This window comes from Scyliorhinus torazame, chromosome 12 (genome assembly GCF_047496885.1).
Source record: "Scyliorhinus torazame isolate Kashiwa2021f chromosome 12, sScyTor2.1, whole genome shotgun sequence".
Taxonomy (NCBI): Eukaryota; Metazoa; Chordata; class Chondrichthyes; order Carcharhiniformes; family Scyliorhinidae; genus Scyliorhinus; species Scyliorhinus torazame.
Window position 1 is genome coordinate 66,165,450 of NC_092718.1, and position 26,061 is coordinate 66,191,510.

The 26,061-nt window shown below is 54.0% G+C and overlaps 1 protein-coding gene across 1 annotated transcript in view; it reads left to right on the forward strand.

Moving 5' to 3' along the window:
* The window catches only part of lrrk1 (leucine-rich repeat kinase 1), a 246,870-nt gene extending 226,642 nt beyond the window's left edge, over positions 1-20,228 (forward strand). Inside the window, exons 33-34 of the mRNA XM_072468809.1 lie at positions 13,913-14,014; positions 19,628-20,228. Of these exons, the coding sequence (XP_072324910.1) occupies positions 13,913-14,014; positions 19,628-19,805 (280 nt within the window). The 3' untranslated portion in view covers positions 19,806-20,228. The remainder of the gene's footprint in view (positions 1-13,912; positions 14,015-19,627) is intronic.
* The last annotated feature ends 5,833 nt before the right edge of the window (positions 20,229-26,061 follow it).

Sequence of the window (26,061 nt, forward strand, 5' to 3'; positions counted from 1 at the left end):
GGGTGGAAGGGGTCTTTGATTATGCTGCCCGTTTTCCTCAGGCAGCGGCAGGTGTAGATAGAGTCAATGGATGGGAGGCAGGTTTGTTTGATGGACTGGGATGTGTTCACGACTCTCTCTGAAGTTTCTTGTGGTCTTGGGCCGAGCAATTGCTATACCAGGCTGTGATGCAGCCAGATAGGATGCTTTCTATGGTGCATCTGTAAAAGTTGGTAAGAGTCAGTGTGGAGGGAAGAAGCCGTTGAGCTGGGACTGAAGGGTTTGTGCCATTTGATTTTCATCCTGGGAAGGTGCCAGCTCTCTAACAGTGTGTTCCTCAAACCTGGACTTGTGCAACGCATTCTCTTTGGAAGATTCTTCATGGAAAACAGGGAATAAGTTAAGCATCACAACAGTGGATTAAGGAGCAGCATGCGGCACAGAAGTTAGCACTGGGGCTGCAGTGCTGAGGAACTGGGTTCGACTCCCGGCCCTGGGTCACTGTCCGTGTGGAGTTTGCACATTCTCCCCATGTCTGTGTGGGATTCACCCCCATAACCCAAAGATGTGCTGGTTAAGTGGATTGGCCATGCTAAATTGCCCCTTAATTGGAAAAAAATAATAATTGGGTACTCTAAATTTTTTTTAAAAACATTCAGTGGAACTAAGATCAGGGGCGAAATTCTCCATCCCGCCCCGCCACATTTCTGCCCCGACCGGCCGGTGGGAGTCTCCGTAACACCGGCCGGTCAATGGGGTTTCCCATTGTGGGGCAGCCCCACGCCGTCGGGAAACCCCCCGGCGCCGGCAAAACGGAGACTCCCGCCGGCGGAGAATGACGCCCCTGAATGCTGCTCAACCAATACAAACACAGCTGATTATTCTAAAAAGACAACAGACATCATGAAGTGCATCCAACAATGGGAAAGCTGAAACAATCTCTAGGACCTCAATCTCCAAGCGGTCACTCAGTGCTGCAAGGGATTCTTCTTCATCACTCTCTAGGAAGAGTCAATTCAGGACCAGAAGGTCCTCATGGGAATGGCCACTGTTTGCAAAATAAGATAAGAGCCCATGGTGTTAGGCGCAAGGCCCCCGATCGCGGGCCTGCCCGTCGTCGCGGCCCCCCCCCCTGGTGTCCGATCCCCATGCCCCCCCCCCCCCCCCCCCCCCCCACTATAATGGCTACATCAGCCGCGACTCTGAGTTCCCATCGGGTGCAACCACATTAGAACCACGCCGGTGGGAACTCGGCTGGTCGATCGCGGTGGATCGCCGGGGTGGCCTTTTCCAACGGCCCCCAACCTGCGCCGCGTCGATCGCGCGCGCGTGACTGGCGGCAATTCTCCGGGCGCCGGAGAATCGCGTGCCGGCGTGGGGGCCTATTTTGGGTAATTCTCTGCCCTTTCGCCGAGCACGATTTTGGCGCAGAGGGTCGAAGAATCCCGCCCTTTGTACTTTGTTTGAGGTCAAGAGAGGGCTCCTCCATCTTGAGATGCCCTCACAGACTCCCATGTATTGCAGCAGGACCCAGAGCCTCCGGCACTCCCATTGGCCCTCCTCTGTGCACAACTCGTAAACGATCAGAGTTGGCGCCCAGAAATGGTCCCATCACTTGTTTAAAACAAGTTAGTCAGATTTAATCCAGTGTTGAGGATCTTGGAGAAGGAAGGAGGGAGATGGAGGAATGACCAAAAGTGTGATTTTTAGAGGGGGGGGGCGGGTAATGTGATAGCAGGTTTGGAAAGGAATAGGCACTGCTCTGTTAAAGGGGTAATCGTAGCAGCAACATGTTTGAGAGCCAGGAGCAGTGGAACATAGTATTAAGATTAAATCATTCACCCCCTCACGCCTGCACCATCTTCAGTTACATTGTGGCTAATCTGTAGCTCATTCCCATTCCCCTCTTTTAGCTGCATATTCCAGTGCCTTTAATTAAACAAAAATTAATCCCAATGAAATTTCCAACTGATTTCTAACGTTCTCGGCCTTTCTGGGAGAAAGAGTTTCTGATTTCCGTGGAGAAGTGCTTCCTGATTTAATTCCCAAATGTCCGACCCTGATTTTAAGAATACCAGAGGAAATAGTTTCACCCTATATTCTATCAAATTGTTTTAACATTTCAAATAAAGCAGTATTGTGCATCACTGCACACTTGGAGGAAGAGCACAAAGCTCTGGTGAAGCAGAGGAAGCCATTCGCCCAACAACTCTCCTCCATCAACCTAAACCTAACGTCGCCCCCTGCCCAAGCCCTGTATCAATCCCAAACTAATCTCACTGCTTCGCTATCTCCCTTAGCCCGACACCAATCCAAAATTAGCCCACAGCCCCGCCTTTTCCTCATAGTGCTGGAAGGGAATCGCTAGAACCGAGTGAGAGAATAAATCGGGAACCCGGCTTGGGGGATTGCACTTGGCCTTCAGAAAGGGTCAGTGATGGAGCCAGAGGCAAACTGTTGCAGTTGTAGAACAACAGGAATGACAAGAAAGATCAAGCCTCGATACAGGAAAGCCGAAGTTCATTGGCTGCTGAGTATTGCTGCTCAGGGACTGAGTCTAAACAACTGGCAGATTAAAATCAATAAAACAATTAAGTACTAATAAAAAGCAAGTAGCTGGTGAATCATATCTTCTATTGTTAAGTAATATTTATTACCACCAATAATGTGCTGATCCACTTTGTGCTCATTCACTCTCGCAAAACACACTGCTGCCATGCTGAATAGTTCCCAGAGCGCAATGCTGCCGTACTGCAGCCCTCCCAGAACACACTGCTACTCCACTGCATTCCCTCCAGAGCACACTGCTACTGTACTGCAGCCCTCCCAGAGCGCAGTGCTACTGCACTGCATTCACTTCAGAGCAGACTGCTGCCTTGCTGCATCCCCCCAGAGCACACTGCTGCCTTGCTGCATCCCCCCAGAGCACACTGCTGCCTAGCTGCATTCCCTCAGAGCAGACTGCTGCCTTGCTGCATCCCCCGAGAGCACACTGCTGCCTTGCTGCATCCCCCCAGAGCACACTGATGCCTCGCTGCATCCCCCAGAGCACACTGCTGCCTAGCTGCATTCCCTCAGAGCAGACTGCTGCCTTGCTGCATCCCTCCAGAGCACACTGCTGCCTAGCTGCATCCCCCCAGAGCACACTGCTGCTGTACTGCATTCCCCCAGAGCACACTGCTGCCTTGCTGCATCCCCCCAGAGCACACTGCTGCCTTGCTGCATTCCACCAGAGCACACTGCTGCCTTGCTGCATTCCACCAGAGCACACTGCTGCCTAGCTGCATCCCCCACAGCACACTGCTGCCTTGCTGCATTCCCCCAGAGCACACTGCTGCCTTGCTGCATTCCACCAGAGCACACTGCTGCCTTGCTGCATTCCACCAGAGCACACTGCTGCCTTGCTGCATCCCCCCAGAGCACACTGCTGCCTTGCTGTATTCCCCCAGAGCACACTGCTGCCTAGCTGCATCCCCCACAGCACACTGCTGCCTTGCTGCATTCCCCCAGAGCACACTGCTGCCTTGCTGCATTCCACCAGAGCACACTGCTGCCTTGCTGCATCCCCCCAGAGCACACTGCTGCCTTGCTGTATTCCCCCAGAGCACACTGCTGCTTAGCTGCATCCCCCCAAAGCACACTGCTGCTGTACTGCATTCCCCCAGAGCACACTGCTGCCTTGCTGCATCCCCCCAGAGCACATTGCTGGCTAGCTGCATCCCCCAGAGCACACTGCTGCCTTGCTGCTTTCCCCCAGAGCACACTGCTGCCTTGCTGCATCCCCCCAGAGCACACTGCTGCCTTGCTGCATTCCCCCAGAGCACACTGCTGCCTAGCTGCATCCCCCAGAGCACACTGCTGCCTTGCTGCATTCCCCCAGAGCACACTGCTGCCTAGCTGCATCCCCCAGAGCACACTGCTGCCTTACCGCATTCCCTCAGAGCACACTGCTGCCTTGCTGCATCCCCCCAGAGCACACTGCTGCCTTGCTGCATTCCCCAGAGCACACTGCTGCCTTGCTGCATTCCCCCAGAGCACACTGCTGCCTTGCTGCATCCCCCAGAGCACACTGCTGCCTTGCTGCATCCCCCAGAGCACACTGCTGCCTAGATGCATCCCCCCAGAGCACAGTGCTGCCTTGCTGCATCCCCCCAGAGCACACTGCTGCCTAGCTACATCCCTCCCAAAGCACACTGCTGCCTAGCTGCATTCCCTCAGAGCACACTGCTGCCTTGATGCATCCCCCCAGAGCACACTGCTGCCTTGCTGCATTCCCCCAGAGCACACTGCTGCCTAGCTACATCCCTCCCAGAGCACACTGATGCCGAGCTGCATCCTCCAGAGCACACTGCTGCCTAGCTGCATTCTCCCAGAGCACACTGCTGCCTAGCTGCATTCCCTCAGAGCACACTGCTGCCTAGCTGCATTCCCCCAAAGCACACTGCTGCCTAGCTGTATTCCCCCAGAGCACACTGCTGCCTAGCTGCATCGCCCCAGAGCACACTGCTGCCTAGCTGCATTCCATCAGAGCACACTGCTGCTGTACTGCAATCCCTCAGAGCATACTGCTGCCTAGCTGCATCCCCCCAGAGCACACTGCTGCCTTGCTGCATCCCCCCAGAGCACATTGCTGCTGTACTGCAATCCCTCAGAGCACACTGCTGCCTAGCTGCATCCCCCCAGAGCACACTGCTGCCTTGCTGCATTTCCCAGAGCACACTGCTGCCTAGCTGCATCCCCCCAGTGCACACTGCTGCTGTACTGCAATCCCTCAGAGCACACTGCAGCCTTGCTGCATCCCCCCAGAGCACACTGCTGCCTTGCTGCATCCCCCCAGAGCACACTGCTGCTGTACGGCAATCCCTCAGAGCACACTGCTGCCTAGCTGCATCACCTGGAGCACACTGCTGCTGTACCGCATCCCCCCAGAGCACACTGCTGCTGTACTGCATTCCCCCAGAGCACACTGCTGCCTTGCTGCATCCCCCCAGAGCACACTGCTGCCTTGCTGCATCCCCCCAGAGCACACTGCTGCTGTACTGCATTCCCCCAGAGCACACTGCTGCCTTGCTGCATCCCCCCAGAGCACACTGCTGCCTTGCTGCATTCCCCCAGAGCACACTGCTGCCTTGCTGCATCCCCCCAGAGCACACGGCTGCTTTGCTGCATCCCCACAGAGCACACTGCTGCCTTGCTGCATTCCCCCCAGAGCACACTGCTGTCTTACTGCATCCCCCCAGAGCACACTGCTGCTGTACTGCATCCCCCTAGAGCACACTGCTGCTGTACTGCATCCCCCCAGAGCACACTGCTGCTGTACTGCATTCCCCCAGAGCACACTGCTGCCTTGCTGCATCCCCCCAGAGCACACTGCTGCCTTGCTGCATCCCCCCAGAGCACACGTCTGCGTTGCTGCATTCCCCCAGAGCACACTGCTGCCTAGCTCTATCCCCCCAGAGCACACTGCTGCCTTGCTGGATCCCACCAGAGCACACTGCTGCCTTGCTGCATCCCACCAGAGCACACTGCTGCTGTACTGCATTCCCCCAGAGCACACTGCTGGCTAGCTGCATCCCCCCAGAGCACAATGCTGCCTTACCACATCCCCCCAGAGCACACTGCTGCCTAGCTGCATCCCCCCAGAGCACACTGCTGCCTTGCTGCATCCCCCCAGAGCACACTGCTGCCTTGCTGCATCCCACCAGAGCACACTGCTGCCTTGCTGCATCCCCCCAGAGCACACTGCTGCCTTGCTGCATCCCCCCAGAGCACACTGCTGCCTTGCTGCATTCCCCTAGAGCACACTGCTGCCTTGCTGCATCCCCCCAGAGCACACTGCTTTGCTACATCCCCCCAGAGCACACTGCTGCCTTGCTGCATCCCCCCAGAGCACACTGCTGCCTAGCTGCATTCCCTCAGAGCACACTGCTGCCTTGCTGCATCCTCCCAGAGCACACTGCTGCCTAGCTACATCCCTCCCAGAGCACACTGCTGCCTAGCTGCATCCCCCCAGAGCACACGGCTGCTTTGCTGCATCCCCGCAGAGCACACTGCTGCCTTGCTGCATTCCCCCCAGAGCACACTGCTGTCTTACTGCATCCCCCCAGAGCACACTGCTGCTGTACTGCATCCCCCCAGAGCACACTGCTGCTGTACTGCATCCCCCCAGAGCACACTGCTGCTGTACTGCATTCCCCCAGAGCACACTGCTGCCTTGCTGCATCCCCCCAGCGCACACTGCTGCCTTGCTGCATCCCCCCAGAGCACACGTCTGCCTTGCTGCATTCCCCCAGAGCACACTGCTGCCTAGCTGCATCCCCCCAGAGCACACTGCTGCCTTGCTGCATCCCACCAGAGCACACTGCTGCCTTGCTGCATCCCACCAGAGCACACTGCTGCTGTACTGCATTCCCCCAGAGCACACTGCTGGCTAGCTGCATCCCCCCAGAGCACAATGCTGCCTTACCACATCCCCCCAGAGCACACTGCTGCCTTGCTGCATTCCCCCCAGAGCACACTGCTGCATTGCTGCATTCCCCCAGAGCACACTGCTGCCTTGCTTCATCCCACCAGAGCACACTGCTGCTTTGCTGCATCCCCCCAGAGCACACTGCTGCCTTGCTGCATTCCCCCCAGAGCACACTGCAGTCTTACTGCATCCCCCCAGAGCACACTGCTGCTGTACTGCATCCCCCCAGAGCACACTGCTGCTGTACTGCATTCCCCCAGAGCACACCGCTGCCTTGCTGCATCCCCCCAGAGCACACTGCTGCCTTGCTGCATCCCCCCAGAGCACACTGCTGCCTTGCTGCATGCCCCCAGAGCACACTGCTGCCTTGCTGCATCCCACCAGAGCACACTGCTGCCTTGCTGCATCCCACCAGAGCACACTGCTGCCTTGCTGCATCCCCCCAGAGCACACTGCTGCCTTGCTGCATTCCCCCAGAGCACACTGCTGCCTAGCTGCATCCCCAGAGCACACTGCTGCCTAGCGGCTACGCCCCAGAGCACACTGCTGCTGTACTGCAATCCCTCAGAGCACACTGCTGCCTTGCTGTATTCCCCCAGAGCACACTGCTGCCTAGCTGCATCCCTCCCCCAGAGCACACTGCTGCCTAGCTGCATCCCCCAGAGCACACTGCTGCCTAGCTGCATTCCCCCAGAGCACACTGCTGCTGTACTGCAACCCCTCAGAGCACACTGCTGCCTAGCTGCATCGCCCCAGAGCACACTGCTGCTGTACTGCAATCCCTCAGAGCACACTGCTGCCTTGCTGCATCCCCCCAGAGCACACTGCTGCCTTGCTGCATCCCCCCAGAGCACACTGCTGCCTAGCTACATCCCCCCCAGAGCACACTGCTGCCTAGCTGCATCACCCCAGAGCACACTGCTGCAGTACTGCAATCCCTCAGAGCACACTGCTGCCTTGCTACATCCCCCCAGAGCACACTGCTGCCTAGCTACATCCCTCCCAGAGCACACTGCTGCCTAGCTGCATCCCCCCAGAGCACACTGCTGCCTTGCTGCATCCCCCCAGAGCACACTGCTGCCTAGCTGCATCCCCACAGAGCACACTGCTGCCTAGCTGCATCCCCCCAGAGCACACTGCTGCCTTGCTGCATCCCCCCAAAGCACACTGCTGCCTAGCTGCATCCCCACAGAGCACACTGTTGCCTTGTTGCATCCCCCCAGAGCACACTGCTGCCTAGCTACATCCCTCCCAGAGCACACTGCTGCCTAGCTGCATTCCCTCGGAGCACACTGCTGCCTTGCTGCATCCCCCCAGAGCACACTGCTGCCTTGCTGCATCCCCCCAGAGCACACTGCTGCCTAGCTACATCCCCCCCAGAGCACACTGCTGCCTAGCTGCATCGCCCCAGAGCACACTGCTGCCTAGCTGCATCCCCCCCAGAGCACACTGCTGCAGTCCTGCAATCCCTCAGAGCACACTGCTGCCTTGCTACATCCCCCCAGAGCACACTGCTGCCTAGCTGCATTCCCTCAGAGCAGACTGCTGCCTTGCTGCATCCCTCCAGAGCACACTGCTGCCTAGCTGCATCCCCCCAGAGCACACTGCTGCTGTACTGCATTCCCCCAGAGCACACTGCTGCCTTGCTGCATCCCCCCAGAGCACACTGCTGCCTTGCTGCATTCCACCAGAGCACACTGCTGCCTTGCTGCATTCCACCAGAGCACACTGCTGCCTAGCTGCATCCCCCACAGCACACTGCTGCCTTGCTGCATTCCCCCAGAGCACACTGCTGCCTTGCTGCATTCCACCAGAGCACACTGCTGCCTTGCTGCATTCCACCAGAGCACACTGCTGCCTTGCTGCATCCCCCCAGAGCACACTGCTGCCTTGCTGTATTCCCCCAGAGCACACTGCTGCCTAGCTGCATCCCCCACAGCACACTGCTGCCTTGCTGCATTCCCCCAGAGCACACTGCTGCCTTGCTGCATTCCACCAGAGCACACTGCTGCCTTGCTGCATCCCCCCAGAGCACACTGCTGCCTTGCTGTATTCCCCCAGAGCACACTGCTGCTTAGCTGCATCCCCCCAAAGCACACTGCTGCTGTACTGCATTCCCCCAGAGCACACTGCTGCCTTGCTGCATCCCCCCAGAGCACATTGCTGGCTAGCTGCATCCCCCAGAGCACACTGCTGCCTTGCTGCTTTCCCCCAGAGCACACTGCTGCCTTGCTGCATCCCCCCAGAGCACACTGCTGCCTTGCTGCATTCCCCCAGAGCACACTGCTGCCTAGCTGCATCCCCCAGAGCACACTGCTGCCTTGCTGCATTCCCCCAGAGCACACTGCTGCCTAGCTGCATCCCCCAGAGCACACTGCTGCCTTACCGCATTCCCTCAGAGCACACTGCTGCCTTGCTGCATCCCCCCAGAGCACACTGCTGCCTTGCTGCATTCCCCAGAGCACACTGCTGCCTTGCTGCATTCCCCCAGAGCACACTGCTGCCTTGCTGCATCCCCCAGAGCACACTGCTGCCTTGCTGCATCCCCCAGAGCACACTGCTGCCTAGATGCATCCCCCCAGAGCACAGTGCTGCCTTGCTGCATCCCCCCAGAGCACACTGCTGCCTAGCTACATCCCTCCCAAAGCACACTGCTGCCTAGCTGCATTCCCTCAGAGCACACTGCTGCCTTGATGCATCCCCCCAGAGCACACTGCTGCCTTGCTGCATTCCCCCAGAGCACACTGCTGCCTAGCTACATCCCTCCCAGAGCACACTGATGCCGAGCTGCATCCTCCAGAGCACACTGCTGCCTAGCTGCATTCTCCCAGAGCACACTGCTGCCTAGCTGCATTCCCTCAGAGCACACTGCTGCCTAGCTGCATTCCCCCAAAGCACACTGCTGCCTAGCTGTATTCCCCCAGAGCACACTGCTGCCTAGCTGCATCGCCCCAGAGCACACTGCTGCCTAGCTGCATTCCATCAGAGCACACTGCTGCTGTACTGCAATCCCTCAGAGCATACTGCTGCCTAGCTGCATCCCCCCAGAGCACACTGCTGCCTTGCTGCATCCCCCCAGAGCACATTGCTGCTGTACTGCAATCCCTCAGAGCACACTGCTGCCTAGCTGCATCCCCCCAGAGCACACTGCTGCCTTGCTGCATTTCCCAGAGCACACTGCTGCCTAGCTGCATCCCCCCAGTGCACACTGCTGCTGTACTGCAATCCCTCAGAGCACACTGCAGCCTTGCTGCATCCCCCCAGAGCACACTGCTGCCTTGCTGCATCCCCCCAGAGCACACTGCTGCTGTACGGCAATCCCTCAGAGCACACTGCTGCCTAGCTGCATCACCTGGAGCACACTGCTGCTGTACCGCATCCCCCCAGAGCACACTGCTGCTGTACTGCATTCCCCCAGAGCACACTGCTGCCTTGCTGCATCCCCCCAGAGCACACTGCTGCCTTGCTGCATCCCCCCAGAGCACACTGCTGCTGTACTGCATTCCCCCAGAGCACACTGCTGCCTTGCTGCATCCCCCCAGAGCACACTGCTGCCTTGCTGCATTCCCCCAGAGCACACTGCTGCCTTGCTGCATCCCCCCAGAGCACACGGCTGCTTTGCTGCATCCCCACAGAGCACACTGCTGCCTTGCTGCATTCCCCCCAGAGCACACTGCTGTCTTACTGCATCCCCCCAGAGCACACTGCTGCTGTACTGCATCCCCCTAGAGCACACTGCTGCTGTACTGCATCCCCCCAGAGCACACTGCTGCTGTACTGCATTCCCCCAGAGCACACTGCTGCCTTGCTGCATCCCCCCAGAGCACACTGCTGCCTTGCTGCATCCCCCCAGAGCACACGTCTGCGTTGCTGCATTCCCCCAGAGCACACTGCTGCCTAGCTCTATCCCCCCAGAGCACACTGCTGCCTTGCTGGATCCCACCAGAGCACACTGCTGCCTTGCTGCATCCCACCAGAGCACACTGCTGCTGTACTGCATTCCCCCAGAGCACACTGCTGGCTAGCTGCATCCCCCCAGAGCACAATGCTGCCTTACCACATCCCCCCAGAGCACACTGCTGCCTAGCTGCATCCCCCCAGAGCACACTGCTGCCTTGCTGCATCCCCCCAGAGCACACTGCTGCCTTGCTGCATCCCACCAGAGCACACTGCTGCCTTGCTGCATCCCCCCAGAGCACACTGCTGCCTTGCTGCATCCCCCCAGAGCACACTGCTGCCTTGCTGCATTCCCCTAGAGCACACTGCTGCCTTGCTGCATCCCCCCAGAGCACACTGCTTTGCTACATCCCCCCAGAGCACACTGCTGCCTTGCTGCATCCCCCCAGAGCACACTGCTGCCTAGCTGCATTCCCTCAGAGCACACTGCTGCCTTGCTGCATCCTCCCAGAGCACACTGCTGCCTAGCTACATCCCTCCCAGAGCACACTGCAGCCTAGCTGCATCCCCCCAGAGCACACGGCTGCTTTGCTGCATCCCCGCAGAGCACACTGCTGCCTTGCTGCATTCCCCCCAGAGCACACTGCTGTCTTACTGCATCCCCCCAGAGCACACTGCTGCTGTACTGCATCCCCCCAGAGCACACTGCTGCTGTACTGCATCCCCCCAGAGCACACTGCTGCTGTACTGCATTCCCCCAGAGCACACTGCTGCCTTGCTGCATCCCCCCAGCGCACACTGCTGCCTTGCTGCATCCCCCCAGAGCACACGTCTGCCTTGCTGCATTCCCCCAGAGCACACTGCTGCCTAGCTGCATCCCCCCAGAGCACACTGCTGCCTTGCTGCATCCCACCAGAGCACACTGCTGCCTTGCTGCATCCCACCAGAGCACACTGCTGCTGTACTGCATTCCCCCAGAGCACACTGCTGGCTAGCTGCATCCCCCCAGAGCACAATGCTGCCTTACCACATCCCCCCAGAGCACACTGCTGCCTTGCTGCATTCCCCCCAGAGCACACTGCTGCATTGCTGCATTCCCCCAGAGCACACTGCTGCCTTGCTTCATCCCACCAGAGCACACTGCTGCTTTGCTGCATCCCCCCAGAGCACACTGCTGCCTTGCTGCATTCCCCCCAGAGCACACTGCAGTCTTACTGCATCCCCCCAGAGCACACTGCTGCTGTACTGCATCCCCCCAGAGCACACTGCTGCTGTACTGCATTCCCCCAGAGCACACCGCTGCCTTGCTGCATCCCCCCAGAGCACACTGCTGCCTTGCTGCATCCCCCCAGAGCACACTGCTGCCTTGCTGCATGCCCCCAGAGCACACTGCTGCCTTGCTGCATCCCACCAGAGCACACTGCTGCCTTGCTGCATCCCACCAGAGCACACTGCTGCCTTGCTGCATCCCCCCAGAGCACACTGCTGCCTTGCTGCATTCCCCCAGAGCACACTGCTGCCTAGCTGCATCCCCAGAGCACACTGCTGCCTAGCGGCTACGCCCCAGAGCACACTGCTGCTGTACTGCAATCCCTCAGAGCACACTGCTGCCTTGCTGTATTCCCCCAGAGCACACTGCTGCCTAGCTGCATCCCTCCCCCAGAGCACACTGCTGCCTAGCTGCATCCCCCAGAGCACACTGCTGCCTAGCTGCATTCCCCCAGAGCACACTGCTGCTGTACTGCAACCCCTCAGAGCACACTGCTGCCTAGCTGCATCGCCCCAGAGCACACTGCTGCTGTACTGCAATCCCTCAGAGCACACTGCTGCCTTGCTGCATCCCCCCAGAGCACACTGCTGCCTTGCTGCATCCCCCCAGAGCACACTGCTGCCTAGCTACATCCCCCCCAGAGCACACTGCTGCCTAGCTGCATCACCCCAGAGCACACTGCTGCAGTACTGCAATCCCTCAGAGCACACTGCTGCCTTGCTACATCCCCCCAGAGCACACTGCTGCCTAGCTACATCCCTCCCAGAGCACACTGCTGCCTAGCTGCATCCCCCCAGAGCACACTGCTGCCTTGCTGCATCCCCCCAGAGCACACTGCTGCCTAGCTGCATCCCCACAGAGCACACTGCTGCCTAGCTGCATCCCCCCAGAGCACACTGCTGCCTTGCTGCATCCCCCCAAAGCACACTGCTGCCTAGCTGCATCCCCACAGAGCACACTGTTGCCTTGTTGCATCCCCCCAGAGCACACTGCTGCCTAGCTACATCCCTCCCAGAGCACACTGCTGCCTAGCTGCATTCCCTCGGAGCACACTGCTGCCTTGCTGCATCCCCCCAGAGCACACTGCTGCCTTGCTGCATCCCCCCAGAGCACACTGCTGCCTAGCTACATCCCCCCCAGAGCACACTGCTGCCTAGCTGCATCGCCCCAGAGCACACTGCTGCCTAGCTGCATCCCCCCCAGAGCACACTGCTGCAGTCCTGCAATCCCTCAGAGCACACTGCTGCCTTGCTACATCCCCCCAGAGCACACTGCTGCCTAGCTACATTCCTCCCAGAGCACACTGCTGCCTAGCTGCATCCCCCCAGAGCACACTGCTGCCTTGCTGCATCCCCCCAAAGCACACTGCTGCCTAGCTGCATCCCCACAGAGCACACTGTTGCCTTGTTGCATCCCCCCAGAGCACACTGCTGCCTAGCTACATCCCTCCCAGAGCACACTGCTGCCTAGCTGCATTCCCTCAGAGCACACTGCTGCCTTGCTGCATCCCCCCAGAGCACACTGCTGCCTAGCTACATCCCCCCCAGAGCACACTGCTGCCTAGCCATATCCCTCCCAGAGCACACTGCTGCCTAGCTGCATTCCCTCAGAGCACACTGCTGCCTAGCTGCATTCCCCCAGAGCACACTGCTGCCTAGCTACATCCCCCCCAGAGCACACTGCTGCCTTGCTGCATCCCCCCAGAGCACACTGCTGCCTTGCTGCATCCCCCCAGAGCACACTGCTGCCTAGCTGCATCCCCCCCAGAGCACACTGCTGCCTTGCTGCATCCCCCCAGAGCACACTGCTGCCTAGCTACATCCCTCCCAGAGCACACTGCTGCCTAGCTGCATCCCCCCAGAGCACACTGCTGCCTAGCTACATCCCTCCCAGAGCACACTGCTGCTTAGCTGCATACCCCCAAAGCACACTGCTGCTGTACTGCATCCCCCCAGAGCACACTGCTGCCTTGCTGCATCCCCCCAGAGCACACTGCTGCTTAGCTGCATACCCCCAAAGCACACTGCTGCTGTACTGCATCCCCCCAGAGCACACTGCTGCTTAGCTGCATACCCCCAAAGCACACTGCTGCTGTACTGCATCCCCCCAGAGCACACTGCTGCTGTGCCGCATTCCTCCCAGAGCACACTGCTCCGACACTGCATTCCCTCCCAGAGCACACTGCTGCTGTGCTGCACTCCCCCAGCGAGCATACTGCACTGGTCTGTTCTTTGTTACTGAATGTTGCTCTAAGAGTCTAAGTCCCTTTCTCAAAGCTGTGTTCCATTTGATTTCAGACAATGTGGGGATATCATTGTTATTGAGGTGGAAAACCAGTCTGGCTTCCCGCAAGGCAGGGTAATGGCTGTACTGAAGGCAGAAACTGTGTCTAAAGACTGGTAAGTGTGTGAAAAGAGAATGAGAAACCCATGAAATAGCTACTGCACTGTCACTGAAGCCCTGTCCAACGCCTGATACGAACATTATACATTAGGGACACTATGCTGGAGACACATTTTGCAGCCAAATTACTTATAACTATGTGTTTAAAAAAGGGTGGGGGTGTTTTAATCCAATCTGACATATTGCTGGATTTGATTAGTTTTATAACCTTGCTATTGATATCATTACTTTCTAAAATGTACCACAGTCACCACAGAAACACTTTAAAAACATTCTTCGGACATGATCCTGTTCTTATTTCTATAACGTGGATTTATTCCTGTTCAGGAACTGTTCCTTTGATATTTCTGAGTAACAGTTTTCTAAAACAGAATATATGACAATTTGAGAACAACTGTCAAGGTTCCCGTTCCTCAATTCTGCGACATCTCCAGGATGCTCACTGGAGTTGGATATGTGCTGGCCGAACGTATTGTGTTGTGTACAGCCTCCTCCTATCTTACACAGGGCAATCCTACAGGCCTCAAGCTGTGTGCCGCCTCCTCCCTATCTTACACAGGTCGATCCCACAGGTCTCAGGCTGTGTGCAGCCTCCTCCTATCTTACACAGGGCGATCCTACAGGCCTCAAGCTGTGTGCCGCCTCCTCCCTATCTTACACAGGGCGATCCTACAGACCTCAGGCTGTGTGACGCCTCCTCCCTATCTTACACAGGGCGATCCTACAGGCCTCAAGCTGTGTGCCGCCTCCTCCCTATCTTACACAGGGTGATCCTACAGGCCTCAAGCTGTGTGCCGCCTCCTCCCTATCTTACACAGGTCGATCCTACAGACCTCAGGCTGTGTGACACCTCCTCCCTATCTTACACAGGTCGATCCCACAGGCCTCAGGCTGTGTGCCGCCTCCTCCCTATCTTACACAGGGCGATCCTACAGGCCTCAGGCTGTGTGCCGTCTCCTCCCTATCTTACACAGGGCGATCCTACAGGCCTCAGGCTGTGTGCCGCCTCCTCCCTATCTTACACAGGGCGATCCTACAGACCTCAGGCTGTGTGCCGCCTCCTCCCTATCTTACACAGGGCGATCCTACAGGCCTCAGGCTGTGTGCAGCCTCCTCCTATCTTACACAGGGCGATCCTACAGGCCTCAAGCTATGTGACGCCTCCTCCCTATCTTACACAGGTCGATCCCACAGGCCTCAAGCTATGTGACGCCTCCTCCCTATCTTACACAGGTCGATCCCACAGGCCTCAATCTGTGTGACGCCTCCTCCCTATCTTACACAGGGCGATCCTACAGGCCTCAAGCTGTGTGCCGCCTCCTCCCTATCTTACACAGGGTGATCCTACAGGCCTCAAGCTGTGTGCCGCCTCCTCCCAATCTTACACAGGTCGATCCTACAGACCTCAGGCTGTGTGACGCCTCCTCCCTATCTTACACAGGTCGATCCCACAGGCCTCAGGCTGTGTGCCGTCTCCTCCCTATCTTACACAGGGCGATCCTACAGGCCTCAGGCTGTGTGCCGCCTCCTCCCTATCTTACACAGGTCGATCCCACAGGCCTCAGGCTGTGTGCCGCCTCCTCCCTATCTTACACAGGGCGATCCTACAGGCCTCAGGCTGTGTGCCGTCTCCTCCCTATCTTACACAGGGCGATCCTACAGGCCTCAGGCTGTGTGCCGCCTCCTCCCTATCTTACACAGGGCGATCCTACAGACCTCAGGCTGTGTGCCGCCTCCTCCCTATCTTACACAGGGCGATCCTACAGGCCTCAGGCTGTGTGCAGCCTCCTCCTATCTTACACAGGGCGATCCTACAGGCCTCAAGCTATGTGACGCCTCCTCCCTATCTTACACAGGTCGATCCCACAGGCCTCAATCTGTGTGACGCCTCCTCCCTATCTTACACAGGTCGATCCCACAGGCCTCAATCTGTGTGACGCCTCCTCCCTATCTTACACAGGGCGATCCCACAGGCCTCAGGCTGTGTGCCGCCTCCTCCCTATCTTACACAGGTCGATCCCACAGGCCTCAACCTGTGCGCTGCCTCCTCCTATCTTACACGGGTCGATCCTACAAGCCACAGGTTGTGTGCTGCCTCCTCCCTATCTTACACGGGTCGATCCCACAGGCCTCAGGCTGTGTGCCACCTCCTCCCTATCTTACACAGGTCGATCCCACAGGCCTCAGGCTGAGTGCCACCTCCTCCCTATATTACACCGATTGATCCCACAGGCCTCAGGCTGTGTGCCGCCTCCTCCCTATCTTACACAGGTCGATCCCACAGGCCTCAGGCTGTGTGCCGCCTCCTCCCTATCTTACACAGGTCTACATGCAATCCACATGCAGGACTCTGGCATGCTCAGTGTCCAGAGGTGACCAAAGCAATGCCTGGCTGCTCCAGGACAGAGAGTCCGTGCCAGCACACCCTCAGAGCACAGCTGCACACAGTCCTTACCAGTGCTGATTGCCAAGGCAGTGGGGCTGCCTCTCACTCTCCTCCTATTGGCAGGCCCTCACAGATAGGAGGTCACTGGGCCCATTATGACTGTGCTGGCTGGAGCTAGCTTGATCAAAGATTTGGTTGAGGTAACAGAGGGTTGGTGAGGGTGGAGCAATTGGTATGATACACATAAACTTCCAAAAGGCATTCAATGAGCACCACATAATAGGCTTGCCAAAAAAGTTGAAACCCATGGGGAGAAAGGGAGAGTGACAGCATAGATTTGAAGTTGTTGAGTGACGGGAAACAGAGGTTGGTGGCGACAGTTGTTTTCCAGACTATACGGTCAGAAGGTACACAGTGGGATTTCCCCAGGGTTCGATACTAGGACCACTACTTTTCCTGTTTCATATTAATAGTCGAGACTTGGGCGTACAGAGCACAATTTCAACATTTGCAGATGACATAAGAACAGGAAGCATTGTGAAATGTGAGGACCGCGATAGAATCCAAAAGAACATAGGTTGTAGAATGGGCAGACAAGTGGCAGATACAATTTAATCTAGAGAAATGTGAAAAGATTAATTTTGGTGTGAAGAATGCAGAGAGAGACAATATGACATAAAGAGTATAATTCAAAAGGTGCAGGAACATAGGGACCAGGGGAAATTTATGAACAAATTATTGAAGGAAGCAGGTTGAGAAAGTGCTGAATGAAGCAGTGAGATCCTGGACATTCTCAACACAGATTGGCCGGAATTCTTCGGCCGCTGGGGAAACTGTCCCCATTGGCAGCGAGTCAAGAACCAAGGCGCACAGATTTTAAGATAAATGGGAGAAGATCCAAAGGCATCATGAGGAAAATCTATTTAACAGGATAAATAGTTAAGATCCGGAATGCACTACTTGAGAATGCACAGTTCTGGTCACAGGTTCAATCCTGGATTTCAAGGGAAAGACAGTGTGTTCATGCAGAAAATGTGGGGGTGGGATTAGCCGAGACCCTCTGTTAGGGAGATAGCACAGGCACAGCAGGCTGAATGGCCTCTTTCTGTGCTGTAGCCATTCTCTGATTATATGAAATTCCCATGTAAGGTCCATACCTCTGTAGTGTACGGTACTCCAAGTGCCTATTCAAGCATTTTTTTTAAATGTAAAGAGGGTTTCTACTGCAACTTCAGTGGCACAGTGGTTAGCACTGCTGCCTCAGAGCACCAAGTACCCGGGCTCAATTCTGGCTTTGGGTGACTGCCGGTGTGGAGTTTGCACTTTCTCCCCATGTCTGCATGGGTTTCCTTCGGGAGTTCCGGTTTCCTCCCACAGTCCAATGATGTGCAGGTTAAGTGGATTGCCCATGATAAATTGCCTTTTTGAGTCCAAAGATGTGGAGGTTAGATGGGGTTATGGGGGGGGAGGGTATTGGGCCTGGGTAGGGTGCTCTTTCGGAGTGTTGGTGCAGACCCGATGGGCTGAATGGTCTTCTGCACTTTTGGGATTCTATGTAATGGTGGAGCAGGCTCAAGGGGCTGAGTGGCTTAGTCCTGTTTCTTGTTTGTTTGTTCATAACTAAAATTCTCCATTCATCAATCCCCTTTGAAACCCTCTAGTGAAATTACATTCTTCCTGTCGGGCAGTGACCAGAACTGTGCACAGTACACAAGGTGTGCCCTGGTTCGACCTTTATATATAATCACAAATAAACTTTCCGCTCTTTTCTTCTGTGTCTTGGCTAATACAGGGACGTATCCTGAGTGCCTTATTCACCTTATCTACCTGGCCAGCTACCTTCTGGGATCTGTGGAAATCCACTGCAAGATCCTTCTGTTCCACTACCCCTATCAGTATCTTACCATTTATTGTCTATTCCTTTGCCTTGTTTATCCTCCCCTAATGCATTACCTCACACTTCTCCGGATTGAATTCCATTTGTCCTTTTTCTGACCATTGATATCAACTGGGCCATCTGCACCTTTCCTCTCGAAATCATGCATTTGTGTCATTTTCCTATCATCTGCAAAGCTCTTAATCATGCTCCTAGCATCTGAGAATCTAAATTGTGGCTACATACCACAAAAATCAAGGGTTCCAGTACTGAGCCTTGTGGAAACCCCACTGGAAACAGCCACTTCCATGAGCCTTTGCTTCCTGTTATATATTCATAGAGGTTTATAGTGTGAAAACAGGCCCTTTGGCCCAACATGTCCATGCCGCCCAGTTTTTACCGCTAAGCTAGTCCCAATTGCCCGCATTTGGCCCATATCCCTCTATCTCCATCTTTCCCATATAACTGTCTAAATGCTTTATAAAAGACAAAATTGTACTCGCCTCTACTATTGCGTCTGGCAGCTCGTTCCAGACACTCACCACCCTCTGTGTGAAATATTTGCCCCTCTGGGCCCTTTTGTGTCTCTCCCCTCTCACCTTAAACTTATGCCCTCTAGGTTTAGACTCCCCTACCTTTGGGGAAAAGATGTTGACTATCTACATTATCTATGTCCTTCATTAGTTTATAGACCTCTATAAGATCACCCCTAAAGTCCTACGCTCCAGGGAAAAAAGCCCCAGTCTATTCAGCCTCTCCTTATAACCCAAACCATTCCCAACTCCTATATTCAATGTTGTGACCAATGAAACCAAGCATGCTGAATGCCTTCTTCACCACCTGTGATTCCACTTTCAAGGAGCCATGCACCTGTACCCTAGATCTCTTTGTTCTATAACTCTCCCCAGGACTTTACCATTAACTGAGTAGGTCCTGCTCCGATTTGATCTACCAGAATGCATCTCCTCACATTTATCCCAATTAAACTCCATCTGCCATTCATCGGCCCACTGGCCCAATTGATCAAGATCCCGTTGCAATCCTAGATAACCTTCTTCACTGTCCATTATGCCACCAATCTTGGTGTCATCTGCAAACTTACTAACCATGTCTCCTAAATTCTCATCCAAATCATTAATATGAATAATCAATACCCGTGGACAAAGCTTACTGAGCTAATTTTGGAGCCAAGCTGTCACTTGCACTTGGGTATTAAGGGCACTCATTTTTCTGATCAGTCTTGTTTGTCAGCATTGTAATTTGTATTTAGCTAGAAGCTCTAATAAGAGACTTTATAACTAACACTATCCTGTCTGACTCCACCTCCCCTTCCTCCCCCCCTTACAGCAAACTCATCCAAGCTGCTGTTGTGACGAAGGACACGGTGGTCTGCTGCTTTCAGGATGAGGCCAGGGATTGGAGCCTGTACGTTTGGAGGGCTTGGGGATCCAGGGATTTCGAGCTCTTCTATCAGTCATACGAGAAGTTGGCGAGAATGGAAGTCAGCATGCACAGACGGAGGTAGCCCAGCGAATCTAATCCCCCCTCTGAATATGTTGGAGGGCGGAGGAGGAGGGCTGTGGAATTGACAGTGATTCTGTCCATGCGGAAACCATGGGGGCCACAAAACCCAACTAGATGAAAAAATACTCCTCTCTGATTTTCTCCGTGAACTTAGCCCCTGAAAGCACTAACCATGGTACAAAACATTGAGGGCGGCTGCTGAGATCAGACTGGACAAATGGGTGGAAAGCATTGTAGCTGCTCTTTCGCAGAATCTTGAACCTGTAAGAGATTCGAATCTCAGTCAGCGCTCCTGCTGGTTATTCCCATTTACAGTCAAATGTTTCTCTCTGCTGGGACAGTAAACCCAGATCTGATTTCTGTAAAGAGTTTAAATGGGAAGAATGTATTTATTGTGCAATAAATGTGAGAATCAAATTGTAAATTGTAAATGAAAAAGTTCTGAATCTGTAAGAGAATCAGTTGCCACTTTCAGAAATCATGTGAGGTACAGCATTGGGCCATACATTCCTCTTGGATGAAAGCTCTTGTTTTCTATTTCACTGCAGGTCAATCATCTCAGGTTAAGCAAAGAAATATTTAGGTACAGGTGACCCAGGGTTGATTTCGAGGACCAGTGTCCTTGCATGGCAGATAGACATGGCAGATACCCGATAGACATTGGATATGAAATTGGAAAATTCCCTGGATGCCAATAAAACAGCAACATTTGGGGCCACTTTGAGTATTTGGTGGGTGCACAGTGAACTATCTCAGCTGGGGATAGTGAATTGGACTTGTTGAGGTCAACCTAGGTATCGTGTCCAGTAGACATGCACCCAGTGATTTAAGCAAAATAACTACACCACAGGATTTCACAGTTTTAAAAATAAATTTAGATACCCAATTCTTTTTTTCCAACTAAGAGGCAATTTAGCGCGGTCAATTCACCTACCCTGCACATCTTTGGGTTGTGGGGGTGAGACTCACGCAGGCACGGGAGAATGTGCAAACTACATGCAGGCAGTGACCCGATGCCGATATCGAACCTGGGTCCTCGGCGCCATGAGGCAGTAGTGCTAACCACTGTGCTGCCCTGGATTTCACATTTTTAAACAAAACACAAACTTTATCCTTTTTAAAAGAATTAAACAAAACAAGCAGTTTTAACACTATAAGTTGTAATTATGTATGTTGGCCGGAATTCTGCGGCCATTGGGATTCGCTTTTCCTCCTGGAAGTGCACCCCCGCCTTCGGGTTTCCCGGCGGTGTGGGGTGGCTTCAATGGGAAATCCCATTGACAAGTGAACAAAGAACAAAGAAATGTACAGCACAGGAACAGGCCCTTCGGCCCTCCAAGCCCGTGCCGACCATGCTGCCCGACTAAACTACAATCTTCTACACTTCCTGGGTCCGTATCCCTCTATTCCCATCCTATTCATGTATTTGTCAAGATGCCCCTTAAATGTCACTATCGTCCCTGCTTCCACCACCTCCTCCGGTAGCGAGTTCCAGGCACCCACTACCCTCTGCGTAAAAAACTTGCCTCGTACATCTACTCTAAACCTTGCCCCTCTCACCTTAAACCTGTGCCCCCTAGTAATTGACCCCTCTACCCTGGGGAAAAGCCTCTGACTATCCACTCTGTCTATGCCCCTCATAATTTTGTAGACCTCTATCAGGTCTCCCCTCAACCTCCTTCGTTCCAGTGAGAACAAACCGAGTTTATTCAACCGCTCCTCATAGCTAATGCCCTCCATACCAGGCAACATTCTGGTAAATCTCTTCTGCACCCTCTCTAAAGCCTCCACATCCTTCTGGTAGTGTGGCGACCAGAATTGAACACTATACTCCAAGTGTGGCCTAACTAAGGTTCTATACAGCTGCAACATGACTTGCCAATTCTTGTACTCAATGCCCCGGCCAATGAAGGCAAGCATGCCGTATGCCTTCTTGACTACCTTCTCCACCTGTGTTGCCCCTTTCAGGGTGGCGGGAAAGAAGAATTCCACAGCCAGCAAACAATGCGCCGCTGAGAAACATGCGGCTGGGGAACCAGAGAATCGAGCCCATTATTCTCACTCATTACTTCCTCTAAGCTTTTTCCTGATAAGTCAGATCAACCTTAAAATTACTTACTTCTATGGGGACTACCCAAATGTATGCCATAGTCCTCTGGAATTTACTTTAGTTCATCTCAATTCCAGTTATTCTTTGAGGCAATATTCTTTATTTAATACCTCTTGATTATGGATACTGTAAGGATCCTCATGTTTAAACCTTGCTTTCCCTGTTTAAACCTTGCTTTCCTTGTGTAATTCCCTTATTCTCTGTTCTGCTCACTTCTGCAGTATCCCAGTTTTTAATTATAAACAAGAATAAACCCTGATATGTGCTCTTTGGACTGGTCCAAGAACCCCCCACTAAACTGTGCTATTTGACATGGTTCAGTGATGTCACCTTCTGATAGACGTGGCCAGCAGCCAATTGGCTCCATGGAAATCCCAGAACTTGGCAAATCCTCGATACGGATTGGCCCAGAAGGCACCTTGCTGTGGGACTCTGTTTGGCTTCAGATTTTGCTCTGAGTTCAGGAGCTGAGCAGAATCTCTCTCTCACTCCAAGTGAACAAACCAGCTGATGAGTATTTCAAACCTGAAGACAGAGCTGGGAGAGGAGGGGAGTGTAGGGTGGACTTCTGGATTCCTCTCCCTGTATGACCAGATCACTCTGAGGACTTGTGGAGGTTGCTGCTCTGATACTCTGTTTAACTGAGACAAACTGTTGGTCAATCTGCTGAAGCTGACAACCAATAAGCATCTGAACAGACCTGAACTACATCTTCCATGGGCGGGCTCAGGTCAACACAAGTTAAAGTGTTCCTGGAGGGGATCCCGCTGCCTGAAGGTTACAGCCAGAAGAGCCAAACCAGCTGCTGGTTTCAACACTCCATGTTCCGAGGAGATAGCCAACGACAAAGACTACAACCTCAGCAGTGAAGATACTCATCTCTCATTCCCATTTTAATCCCTGTTATTTTGATCCTTCGTTTCCCCACTGTGTGTCTGTCTTGTGTGGGTAGAGGGTGGTACAGTGAAGGGGGGATCAATTTTACTGGCAAACTGCTGTTCTATTGTCACCATTACATGTTTAACTCTTTTCTTGCTATAAAGTTTTTTTGTGTTTCACTTACAAATCTGGTGCCTGTAAGTCGTTGGAGCAGTCAAGGTGAAAGATCTCAACAACTTTATACAAATTATTGGTTAATTCACTTATGTTGGGACTCTGGGGCATGTGGGGCTGGAATTGACTGCGCACTCGCCCCGTGTATCGTAACAATACCTCAGTCCCATGTTCTGGTTGTCTTCTCGATGCTTCCCAGCTAATCTGCAGATTTCTTTCTTACCTCATGTCTCTGTGAGGACCACTATAGATTTTTTCACTCGTTTCACACTAGGTAATCCTCCAGTTTCTGTTTCCGAACAAAATTCTAATTGAGATTAAGCTCCACCCACATTCCACAGAATTAATTATAAAATTAGCTTGTTTTCTCTGCTTACGCTACAGGCCTCAATAACTGTCATTTACTTCTGCTATCATCTCTCAGTAATCGGCAAACTTCACGCACCATGTCCAAGTTGCAACTAACATTTGCAGGGGAGTGCTTCAATGTTAGAGGGTCAGTACAGAGAGAGGTTGCATTATCAAAAGGTCAGTACTGAGAGAGGTTGCTCTGTCAGAGGGTCAACACTGAGGGAGTGCTGCACTGTTGGAGGGTCAGTACTGAGGGAGGTTACAGTATCAATGGGTCAGTACTTAGGGAGGTTGCACTGTCAGAGCGTCAACATTGAGGGAGTGCTACACTGTTGGAGGTTCAGTACTCAGGGTGGTTGCATTATCGAAGGATCTGTACTGAGGGAGTGCTGCACTGTCAGAGGGTCAGTACTGAGGGAGTGCTGCACTGTCAGAAGGTCAGTACTGAGGGAGTGCTGCATTGTCAGGCGGTCAGTACTGAGGGAGTGCTACACTGTCAGAGGGTCAGTACTGAGGGATTGCTGCACCATCAGAGGGTCAGTACTGAGGGAGTGCTGCACCATCAGAGTACCAGCACTGAGGAAGTGTTGCATTGTCGGAGGGTCAGTACTGAGGGAGTGCTGCATTGTCAGAGGACCAGTACTGAGGGAGTGCTGCATTGTCAGACGGTCAGCACTGAGGGAGTGCTGCACTATCAGAGAGACAGTACTGAGGGAGTGCTGTCCTGTCGAAAGGTTAGTACTCCGGGTGATCAGTGCTGTGGATGTGCTGTATTGGTCTCATTGAAAAGCAGAGCACAGAGAGGGCATGAGGAGAGATTGCAGAGAAACCGGAGGGAGATGTGAATTCAGGGTTTTACAGTGGAAATCGTGACTTCTTCACTTGGAGTCAGGTAATAAAAAGAGCTGAACAGGTGATCTCAGTCTTCGTAACATCAGTCCTTATGTTTCTCACAGTTGTACTTAGAGGTTCAAATGCAAGACGGAGAGGAGAAAAACTTACAAAGATGATTGGTCATGGTTAAGGGAGGCCTTTGTACTGCAGGATGAGGTTAGAATAGTGAGTAGTTTTGATAAAGGAAAGGAAGCACTGTGCGGCACAGTAGCACAATGGTTAACACTGTTGCTTCACAGTGGCAGGGACTGGGTTCGATTCCCGCTTTGATCACTGTCTGAGCGGAGTCTGCCCGTACTCCCCGTGTCTGTGTGGGTTTCCTCCGGGTTCTCCGGTTTCCTCCCACAGTCCAAAGATGTGCAGGTTAGGTGGATTGGCCATGCTAAATTGCCCTTTAGTGCCCCAAAAAAGGTTAGGTAGGGTTACGGGGATAGGGTAGAGGTGCGGGCTTAAGTAGGGTCCTCTTTGTCGGTCTTAACGCTTCTGTATGAGAATCATGGATTTGAGCCGGGGGGATGGATAGTGTATACAGGAGGTGGAGGGAAGTGGGGCAGGTCAAGATGAAGGATTTGTATTTGGGGGAAAGGTTCGCCAGTCTGGAGGAGCTAAGGGAGAGGGTAGAGCTGCCGAGGGGTAGTGAGTTCAGATATCTGCAGGTTAGGGACTTTGCGTGAAAGGGCTGGAGGGCGATCCCTAGGTTGCCAGGATACACCCTGCCAGAGCGACTGCTGCTTCCGGATGTGGCAGGGGAGGGAAGAATTGGGGATATATACAAGTGGCTGGGGGCGCAGGGAGGTGAGCAGGTGGTGAAGATCAAGGAGAAATGGGAAGCTGAGTTGGGAGGGGAGAACAATTGGGGAGAATGGGGTAAGGCAATGCGAAGGGTAAACGCAACCTCCTATTGTGCAAGGAAGAGCCTGATACAGTTTAAGGTGGTGCAAAGGGGGCATATGACTCAGGTGAGAATGAGTGGGTTCTTCCAGGGGGTAGCAGATGAGTGTGAGAGGTATGGGCGGGGGCCAGCGAATCTCACGCACATGTTTTGGGATTGTGAAAAATTGGGACGGTTCTGGGCGGAGGTGTTTCCAGTCTGAGCCAGGATAGTGGAGTAGGAGGTGGACCCGGACCCCTTGGTGGCGATATTTGGGGTCTCAGAGAAGCCGGAGCTCATGGAGAGGAGGAAGGTCGATGTCGTGGCCTTCGCCTCTTTGATTGCACGGCGGCACATTTTACTGGAGTGGCGATCGGCATCGCCCCCAGGGGTAGCGGTTTGGCTGGGTGACCTGTACGACTTCCTGCAGTTGGAGGAGATAAAGTATGAGTTAAGGGACTCAGCAGGGGGGTTTGAGAAAAGGTGGGAGATGTTTGTGACCATGTTTGAGGAGCTGTTCGTCGCAGGAGGTTGGGGAGAGCGGGGGAAGAGGGTGCAAAAGGGGAAAAATCTGTACAGACAATATAGATGATTGTTGGAAAGTATGTTTCCGGGGTGTTTATTTGCTGTAACCTGCTTTGATCCATGTTTGTAACAAAATACATTTTTTTTAAAGTAGGTATGCTCTTTTTAAGGGCCGGTGCAGACTTGATGGGCTGAATGGCCTCCTTCTGCACTGTAGATTCTATGATTCTATGATCTCTTTATGTGATCCAGTCACATTTGGTGACAGTCTCATCGTTCTATGGGGCCAATGACCAGAGAGACACAGATAGAAAATAAGGTGTGTGTTTAACTTTCTGCCCCCCTCAGAGCCAGATGGAGGGAGCCTGATTAACAGGCTTCCAGTCACACAGGGAGAAGGTGAGAGGAGAGTTAGAACCAGGTAGTTTCAATCTCCAGCTGGCTCTCTGATAC